General features: G+C 39.0%; 1 protein-coding gene across 3 annotated transcripts in view; it reads left to right on the forward strand.

The window, feature by feature from the left end:
• PCMT1 (protein-L-isoaspartate (D-aspartate) O-methyltransferase) overlaps positions 1–7,815 on the forward strand; it is a 36,183-nt gene extending 28,368 nt beyond the window's left edge. For all 3 annotated transcript variants that reach the window (XM_068184581.1, XM_068184582.1, XM_068184584.1), the window contains one exon: positions 5,588–7,815. In XM_068184581.1, the coding sequence (XP_068040682.1) occupies positions 5,588–5,600 (13 nt within the window). In that variant the 3' untranslated portion in view covers positions 5,601–7,815. The remainder of the gene's footprint in view (positions 1–5,587) is intronic.
• The last annotated feature ends 2,622 nt before the right edge of the window (positions 7,816–10,437 follow it).

Genomic DNA, 10,437 nt, shown 5'->3' on the forward strand with positions numbered 1-10,437 from the left:
GAAGTAGAATATACACAGGAACCCTATCTGGTACAAAACAATGCAGTGTGCCAGAGATCCAGCAGTCTATGCCCAGTTATGTGATTATACTGATAAGGGTATCCTTTCGCATAAAAGTTCAATTGTTTTGGGTTTTTTTACTGAAAAATAGGATGGAGAGAGAGCCTCTTGTGTTGCACAGTTGGGAACATGGCTTGATGGCTGCCTTCTTGGCACATCTTGTATAAATTAGGATCTCTCTGGTTTTATTTCTCTGTGAAATAAAACTTATTACTTCACTTACTACTTATATGGAAAGACAATTTTAAGTGTCACAGAATCATGGTATTATTTAGGATAGAAAACACGTTTAAGGTCATTGAGTCTGACTGTTAACCTAGTGCTGCCAAGTCCACTCTAAACCATGTTCCTAAGGGCCACTTCAAGACCTCTTTTAAACACTTTCAGGGGATAGATACCTTGTCCTGCTGGCCACACTACTGCTCATACAGAGGCATAAGAGAATAACAATGTAAATAACAGCAATGAGTCTCTGTTGCATTTCAGATTTGATTTCCAGACAGGCAGCTGTTTAAAAATGTTAACAACTGCTTTTGTCTTACATATTGTATTAGTAGAAATTATTTTTATATGTCATGCTAAATTCATATTTGCTGCTAAAATACAAAATTATAACAACAGTATGACCTTTCTGAAGAAAAACTTCAGTGACTAAACTGGGACTGTTACTATATCCCACTTATCTGTACAAAAAACATGATTAACACCCTTTTGGAAAATGTATTTATTAGGATACCTTTTAATATGTTTCTGCTTAGAAACTCTTATTCAATGTTTCAAGTGCCCTTGATGAGCTAGTTGACCAATTTAGTTTGAAATTAGCAGGTATTGTTTGCTGGAATTCCTCAGGCCATGCAGAGTAATGATTATGGTTTCAGTTTTTATTTTACTTTGGCAAAAAGAATCTCTGCATAAAATATTTTAGTTGAAATTTAGGAGTTATGTATTATGTATCAGGGTGGTTTGACCCTTACTTAATGCCAGGTGCTCACCAAAGCTGCTCCCTCCGCAACTGGACAGAGGAGAGAGAATATAATGGAAGGCTGGTGAGTTAAGGACAGGCAGAGATCACTCACCAGTTACCACCATGAGTACAACAGACTTGACTTGGGGATGTTAATTGAAATTTTTGCCAAGCAAAATCAAAGTAGGATAATGAAAGGTAAAACAAACCTTAAAAACACCTTTCTTGCACCCCTTGTCCTTCCTTCCTAGCTCTACATCCTGCCCCCTAGCAGTGCAAGGAGGCAAGGAATGGGGTTTCCAGTCAGTTAATCATATGTTCTTCTGCTGGTGCTCAGGGAAAGGAGTCCTTCCTCTGCTCCACTGTGGGGTCCCTCCCACAGGACACAATCCTTCATGAACTTCTCCAACATGAGTCCTTCCTATGGGCTACAGTTCTTCATTAACTGCTCCAAGGTGGGTCACTGTTCTTGGGATGCAGTGTAGGTTCCCCACAGGGTGACAAGTCCTACCAGAAAACCTGCTCCAGCATGGGCTCCTCTATCCATGGGCCTGCAGGCCCCTGCCTGGAGCCTGCTCCAGCACGTTTCCCAAGGGTCACAGTCTCCTCTCAGACACCCACCTGCTGCAGCATGGACTCCTCCAGGGGCTGCAGGTGGATCTCTGCATCCCTGTGATCCTCCATGGGCTGCAGGGGCACAGCTGCCTCACCATGGTCTGCGCCAGGGGCTGCTGCAGACTCTCAGCTCCAGTACATGGAGCAGCTCCTGCCCCTCCTCCCCCGATCTGGGTGTCTGCAGGGCTGTTCCTCTCACATGTTCTCACCCCACTCTTCTCTGTGCAATAACTTTTTTTCTTCCTTGAATGTGTTACCACAGAGGTGTTCCTTCCATTCCTCACTGGCTCAGTGTTGGCCAGTGAAAGGTCCATCTAGGAGCCAGCTGGTATTGGCTCTGTGGAACATGGAGGAAGCTTTGCTTCTGGCAGCTTCTCACAGAAGCCACCCCTGCAGCACACTCTCCCCCCACCATTTCCAAAACCATGCCAGGCAAACCCAATACAATTATGTAAAAGTGCATGTCATATATGATACAGCAGATTACAGAAAATATTCCTTTATAATTTCATTTTATTCTCAATTTTATGATTGATCACAGCAAACAATAAATATCTTATAATAGCACCTTTCCAGATTAAAATGCTGCAAGTCTAAATATTGCATCTTTAAAGTTATAAAGTGAGAAATAATGGGCTTCTGAAACATTGAGTAGATGCTGTGTTTCTAATTCATAAAAGGCTACACTCTGAATTTCACTTTCAGTAATGATACCATGTTTTTCATAGATTAATGATGTATTGAGAAGGAAAAGTCAAATGCTGCCTAATGACAAGAAAATTGAAGTGGACCTAAAAGAGTGAGACAGACTTCAGATAGATTTAGAAATGTTTGTTTAAATATTGAATTTGAATCCCTTCCACTAAAGAGGTGGTGAGGGATCACAAAGCTGCATGACTTACTTGTATCCCAGACTTATTGCTGATAAAATTATTGATTCTTTATAGTTTGTAATTTACCTGAAAAGATGCATATTAGATTTTTTTCTGAGACTGTTTCTTGGTTTTTTTGTTGGATATTCATAATGGAAAGTGTAGAATATTCATGTATATGTTTTCCTTAGTAGTAAGTGAAAATTTTTCAAACTTTCTTACATTTTTTTCAAGAATAATAATTTTGAGCTAATGACTTCTGAAATTTGCTTTAATTTGAGCTTACAAAATTGCTTTGATGCCTCACTTGATAGATGAATGGTTCTTTTGCTGAAATTACAAAAGCCTGAGAAGGACTACTGTGGTGACTTAAACCCTAAATATATGTATCGCTTGCTAAGCAGGAGCTGGTAAGCAGATTGGAAGGAGAGCATATAAGAAGGTGGAGAGAAATTACATGAGTAGTTTAAGAGTCACAGTAAATAGCCGAGGTCAGAAAGAATCCAAATTACTAGATCTTTCCTGTGGCTCTAGAGGACAACAGGATAGTTTTAACAAGGAAAGAGCAGTCTTTTGAGTCTCCTTTTAAGTTTTGTAGCAGGATAGATTTTGTTGTACCACTGGGAGGATAGGATAAAGTATCCTGATTCTTACCAGTTGCTGAAATCTGGTGGATTTCATAGCTTGACAGCTTCCAATCCATACAGGATCAGCTCAGGTCAGCTGATGCTTGTTTGCAGTATGTATTTATGTCTGCAAGCTGTGCTACATTAGGGAGAAAGCTGACAACTGTTACCTATCAGGTGATTTGAGACTTTTCTGGAACTTTCTAATACATATGATCCAAAAGTGCACATATAAATTCAACTTCTATCTGTAGAAAATAAATGCTGTATAATTTCAACACTTACATCGTGGGTTCGTTTGGCATGCTGGCATGCTGTTGTTAGATTAAGGAGTAGTGAAAAGCAAGTGAAAAAGCTCTTGAGGAAAGCTGATCCCCTTAATACAGTAAATGTTCTAAAAAATAAATTATGAAAAACCTTATTTTGAATGTCACATATAGGATGTAGTGGTCAGGAAGATGTTAAAGTAATGAAAAATACCAACAATTAAAACATTGCCATGCTAATATAATTTACTTTAAATTATATATTTATATAATACTTATATGTTTTAAGAAGAAATATAATTTTGGAAAAGAAAAAACAAACCCACACTTTAAATACTTTTAAGTGCATTAGCAACATTATGCAAAAGCCTTGCTTACATCTGCGGCTGGGTAAAATCATTGTGTTTAATAATTTCAAAGTAAATACAGAATGTTTCTTAGGCTTACAGCTTCTTGAGGATCTGCCTTGGGTTTGAAGGATTATGAATTGCTTGTCACAGTAAAAGACCAGGGTTTTATAAAGCTGTGAGTGTGTGGTAGAAATCAGGATAAAAATCACACCCACAATTAAGCATATGAGACTAAGCCAGCAACAGCAGTAGTCATAACTTATAAACACTTCTTGAGGTTGTAAAAATTAACTGATGATGCAGCTCCTGGAAGTGTTAGGGATGAATGAAGCACTTGTCCTGAATTCACTGGCACTGCATTTTAAACTGGGTATCAGATGTTCATGTCTTTTTATCTGTTTAAAATAAGCAAATACCCATTCTGTGAGATAGGCAAATATGGAGAGCTTCCAAACCTTTAGCTATAAACAGATTTTTCTTTATCCCTGGCAAGATGTGTTCTTTCGCCTCCTGCTTTTTTTCTGCTGTGTGTAATTACTGCAGTGCTGTAAAGCTGTGTGATTAGTACTTTACTATGAGGAGGCAGTGCAAAGTGCAAAGAATGCAAATATTTATCACTTACAAATCACAACGTTTGCATCCCAACTGCATTAGATAGAAAACTAGTCATTTAAGCACTAGTTTCTACAGCCTTTTCAGTTGCTTTTAAAATGTTTTGCATGCTGTCATTCCATGCTATATGATTCCTGGAGCATAATAATGTCTTTGGAATTTAAAGGTTTTGTATGTGTGCATACATATTTTTGTGGGTTAGTTTGCATGATAGCTGGAAATACTATTGTGTATTGAGCCAGCAATCACATTATTACTGAGTTTTTTTCTAACTCAGACACTGTTTGCTTTGGCTAATGAGGCTGATGCACCTACTAAAAGAAAAAATGCAGCAAATTCATTCTGAATTTATAGATTGTTTGTGCCTTGTCAAAAAAAAAGTGGCAAAACACGTCTCTGAGTTTTCCATTGCTCAGAGTGGCACAGTGCATAGGTTTCAGATTTGATGGGTGTTTTGCATTAAAATTAATGCTTCAGAAATATTTAAATCACTACTATATGATAACTTTATAGTTAGAATATAGGTTCTATGGCTTTCTTGTTTCAATGTGTTTTAAATGTCCTACAGGAAAAAAACTCTGCGTTTTCTAGATTCCTTTCAGTCATTGAGAGACTTCTCGATGCATCCTTTCTCCTAACTAGATCTCCTTTTAGCTCACACACACACACACACTGCCCTGCCCCCAACCTTTCCATAACCTACTCCTGAATTATCATAGCTCCTTCAGGAACTAATCGAGTTCCTCTGAGAAATAAATAAACTGAGTGGTACAAACTGCATAACAGGGATGCAAGACTCTGTTCCCACTTATTTGAGAGGCTGCAGCTGAAGCTAAACTTGCCTTTTTGGCAGCTACAGAGGATGGGTTTTGCCAATACTCTGTCTAGTAAGTTGGCTCATTTGCTCGCCAGTGCGTAGCCAGCAGAATTCGGATGGAAGGTATCTGTGTTACTAGCTGTTCAGTGTGGGAGGGTTTCCTTAAAGCAAGTGATCCATTAAATGTAAAATAGAGGGACCCATATTTCACAATAAGTCACATAGTAGTATGAGATGATATGGGATTGCTGTTGCCTTTGCTGTTTGTTTTTTTTTCTCAAATGCTTGAAGAAGTTTTGCTGATGTGCATGAGCACTTAAATGTAACCTGTTTCAATATCAAAACTTTTCAAATACCATTTCCAAAGGGAGAAGAAAAATAACTGCATGTGTTTTCTTTCTACAGGGATGAATTGTAAAAGCTACATCATCTTGACCCAAACATAGTGTTACAGTGGACTGCTCATCTCCAGTTCTAAAAGCTTTTTGAAAACCAACAGCATTGCAGCTTGTTTTGGACTTCGTTATACTATTGTTATCAGCATGGAAAAGCGTGGTGTTTGTTTTATTTTTTTAGATGCTCAAGGCAAATCTGATAAAGAAATGGTGGAAAGTTTTATGTGGGCACTGTTTTATTTAACATGCCTTTATTTCACTTTCATCTGTTCAAAGTGAATTTCTGCAAAACTGCAGATAAAGACCTAGAGCTTGTGAACTCTGATTTTGATGGGGGAACTTGAACACTCACTTCTCTCGGCTCCTGTGTCCCTTGGTAAAACTGCTTCTGTGCACCTTATGACACTACGTAGGTAATACCAGGTTTTCTGTGTTCCAATGTCTGCTAGATGCTACTAAGAGGAGATGAACTTCCTTCCTAAGCTTTTGACATGGTGTCATAGACTAGCATGTAGTAGATACAATCAGCTGCTTTTTTACCTTAAAGCCAGGCATTTGTATATATTAAATTTCAAGACATCAGAGGTAGGTAGCCACTCTTATCAAGCATTGCTGTTCAAGCTGGACATAACAGACATGGTTTTCCCTTTCCTTCTAAAATCGATTGATATAATATTGAAATTCTGTCGTGGTTTATAGCTCAGTGCTGGTGTGATACACATGGAGTTAACTCCATAACTGTGAGGTGATGTGTGTTCCAATCACATTGGAACAATTTATGCAATGCTGCTTTGCCAAATAAAGTTAAAAGCAAAAGGGGGTTTTGTGCTTGTGTGGAAGATGAGGATGGGTAGGTAGTCTGAGATACGGATTGCTAGGTTCTTTATTAAAACCCAAAACCCCCTTTGGTTCTAAAAGAAAGTTGTTTTTGGAAAAGCCATTTGCTGTATTAACGTTCTCATTTTTATAACTGTGGACACCCAGGAAAAATTCTGGATTTTTAGAAAGTGAATTCTAAATTCTGTAAAAGGAATGCATTGGAAAGAATTCTGGACTCCAAAGTACAAATAAATGCACTTGTTCAGTTTTCATATGGAAGAGTAGTTGGAAGGCTATAAACCTTTTCTTCTGCCCTAAGTTTTCTATTTTGGTACTATAAAATATCAACAGCAAATTGTGAAGCAGTACAGTAAAGTGGGCTGCTTTTAGAAAGGAGGGAACTGTGTCTTCAGTCACCTTGCTCATATTTGAGCAACAAGGAATTAAAGTAAACAGCATTTACTATCTTTCTTTTTTTAAAATAGGAAGGATTATAGATGAAAAGGAGGATTATAGTGATCACTGGAAAAAACCCAAACCAACTTTTTATGGTGGAAGAGAAATAATTTTGTGATAGGATTAATCCCTGGAAGCATAAAGGTTATAATTCAAAGGCCTCTGAATATGGAAAAGGAACATTTTAAATAATCTGCCTCTTGAAGGCCCATCCCATTTTGTTCCTCTGTGGAAGATACTATAGTAGTATCTTAATTTATTTAGATGTTTGGAAGTTAATGTACCACCTCCTGATCTGACTGCAGCCTGGGAGCACATGCACAAGATAATTCTTAAGAAGAAATTAATATAGTGCATATTCTAGAAAATACAATCCAGAAAAATCCACTTGCGTCTGACAAATTTGTACTAACCCACAATCAACTGTGACTCTAGTTCTTGGTGTTGAAGTGAAATATCTTAACTGATGCATGCTAACGTTCAACCTTTCGGTCGCTGTATCTTTCAGTTTGAGTTCAGCTTTATTTACATCTTCTCTCTAATTTATTCAGTTAAATGAAAGATATGAGCTCAACTGTATCCAAATTCCTGTCTCTGGACACAGTGTAATAAGCTAGCCTGACTTGGAAGTGGTGTTAAAGCTGAGACCCGATGACAGCTTCCTGGGGGAAATCCACTTCAGGAGGTGTAAGGCTTCAGGGACCAAGGCTGGTGGGAATAGTGCACCCATTCCACTGAAAGGGATTGATGACAGTCAAGGTACTAGGACAGAAAGGAGTATCCAGGCGTAGCATTTAGGTTTAGAAAATGGAAACTCCTCCATGATGGAGCAATGGTTCTGAAGTAAAAACTTGGAGACAAGGACAAGCTGAAATGCAGAAGACTTTAAGAGCTTGAATAAATGCTGTGTGAACTGTCTGAATTGCTACTTTGCCAAATAAAACAAATTGAGAGGAAGCTGTATCTAGGTGTCTGTCTGATTTTGTGATTGGTTTTGTTGTGTTTTAACCTTCAACAGGATTTCACATATCCAAAAGGAAACGTATAAAAATACTGGTTTCCTAACTGACCAGAACTATGTGTCCATTTTCAGTCAATTAATGTATTGCAGCAGTTACAAAGCCTGTTAATAGTAGCCTGTTAGTAGGTTTCACTACCTGGAATGTAAGTGGGGTTTTTGGTGTCTGTTTGGAATTTCTGAAACACACATCTGTGTTGTTTCTGAGATCCAGACAGTAGAAGACTTGGAAAGCCAATACCTGTATCTTGAAAACCCACCAAGAGTTGCGGGCTCCCTAGAGGAATTTGATGTGCTGTAGGGATGCTTTCTGTTTCTGTAGCAGGAACTTTTTCTGTTCAGACTGGTCAGAGCCCATAGCATGACTTTTTCTGGAGGGAAACCAGCACACAGCACGTGTGCACCAGCACTGCTGATGAAGCCACCTGGATGATTCCTGAAATGTTTTGTAGTCATCGAGTTTGAAACGGTCAATAATGCCTGGAGCCAGGGGTCTCTGCATGGTAGGCTCTGGAGCTTGCAGCTGGCAGCAGTTCTCTCCACATGTACAGCGTTTTTGTGACAGCGTGACAAGCTCCGGGATTTTTGAGTGTGAAGGGACTGTGTAATTAACCAATCAGCACAAAGAAGTAAAGTAAAATAGTCAGAGGAAAATTCTGAACTAGTACTCTCCTTCCTGCCAGGAAGAAAGGTGTTAAACATTCTTACAGTAGCAGTGTTTTCTTCCTTCTACTCATTAATAGGCCTAGGTTGTGCTGCTTTTGATTAAAATGCAGTTCACAGAAGGAAGACATGAGACAATTCCTTCTGAACCTTGACACGATACTAAAGATGGGTAACACAAACCATGCTCATGATTTGTAACTTTGGTCCTATTTAGCTGATTTTAAACATATTAGGATGCAATTCAAAAGATGAATAGTTACCTTTATGGAACCTTGATGCCTGTCCCAAGCAATGTGGAAGAGGTATTCTGCTGAAGTGGATAAGGGGTGGTCCTGGTTCAGAAAAAAGGCAGATGATGAGGTCACATATGCACATTGTGCAGAACAAAACAAAAAAATTCAGAGGGCAAGTTTTGCCTCACAGATGGCACAGGGAGACGCAGGAGATGATGAGGTCTGAAATTGGTCTTTTGCATTTCAGGATGTTCAGTCTTCATAGGAAGGGTAAATTAGAGCTTAAGTACCGTGGTATACAATAGATGGCTTCAAGCATGGGGTTTAAGTTGGTTTGTGTGTTCAGACATTTTGCCATTGTTGAGTCTATTTTGAGTTTTGTCCATCTGATTTTAACTGTGAAAAGTTGTGAACTGCAGACCAGTTGTGGTAAGTCACAGACACTTTTAAGATATCATAACCCCACTTTGCCTTTATTGTAAATAACACACACTTGTGTGCTCAGACCTCTCAGCTGGCAAGGTTTGGGGTTCCATGCCTCATCCAGGTCTGAGAAAATAAGCATGGACTAAAACTCAGCCTTATGCTGGCAGAGGTGATGTAAACGTCCCTCTACCTGGCCTATTTACTTCCCACACTTCATCCTCATCAAACAGAGCTGCTTTCTGTTCCAGGTAGTAGTTTTCTACACGGTACAAATTCATGCTGCAGTGGATGCACTCTGAATTTTCCTATGAAAAGCTGTTAGTGTTCTCTCGTGCTCTTGGCAGGGTGTTAATGAGATGCTCAGCAGGATGTGCTCGGGAACTAAAACTGTATTCCTTTAGATTATGAATTGAGTGGACATAGTTATTGCTGAAATATGTATGGAGGAGATTCAGCTGCCCATTAAGAATTGCCTGAAAGCTTCAGGAGAAATGAAAATAACTCACTTCATGTCTCATCATACCAAACTTAGAACTTGAGACAAGTCCGTGCCTTTTAGCAAAACATTTTTTGAAAAAACAGACTATTTTCATAAAGACTGATGATAAAGTTACTCTGAGATCTCATTTCTATTCTCTAAGGTTTCTTTGTAGTCCAGCCATTTTCATCATATGCTTCTGACCTGGTAGATACTGACCTGATAGATACTCTTGAGAACATTCCCTAATGCTTCTGAGAAGCTGAAGTACTTTTTTCAGCCATGTTTGGGCATATGTTTGCATTTTATGTGTTTGTACTATTAACAGGGCATGTGTCTTGTTTATCATGTTCTGCCAAATCCTTTTTCAGATATAACGGAGAAGTGGCATCTGAGATAAATCAGTAACTTTTATTGCAGGTGCCTTATGGACTGGGAGGACACTCTCAAAGGCCTCTGGTTAGGAAAATGGGTGATTTAGAGCACCTGCCAAGGCTACAGCTCTGATCAGAGCTCTAGAGAAGCTCCTCTGCTCTGGATATAGAGGCAGTCTTAGGACAGTCATCTCTTGGGCATGGAATTAGCCTTCAGGCATGCTTTCCCTATAGGCCCAATCTTCCAATGGGCTGCCTGCTTTCAAGCCCTTTACAGTCCTGCACTCATTCAAGTTCCCTGCTCTCTCTGTATCTGTGTTGTTCAGGCACTTTGCTTGAGTGTAGAAATCTTAAATTCATCTCTTTAATGCATTAGGATCTGGTAGTTTT

Source organism: Anomalospiza imberbis, chromosome 3, assembly GCF_031753505.1.
Source record: "Anomalospiza imberbis isolate Cuckoo-Finch-1a 21T00152 chromosome 3, ASM3175350v1, whole genome shotgun sequence".
Classification (NCBI taxonomy): domain Eukaryota; kingdom Metazoa; phylum Chordata; class Aves; order Passeriformes; family Viduidae; genus Anomalospiza; species Anomalospiza imberbis.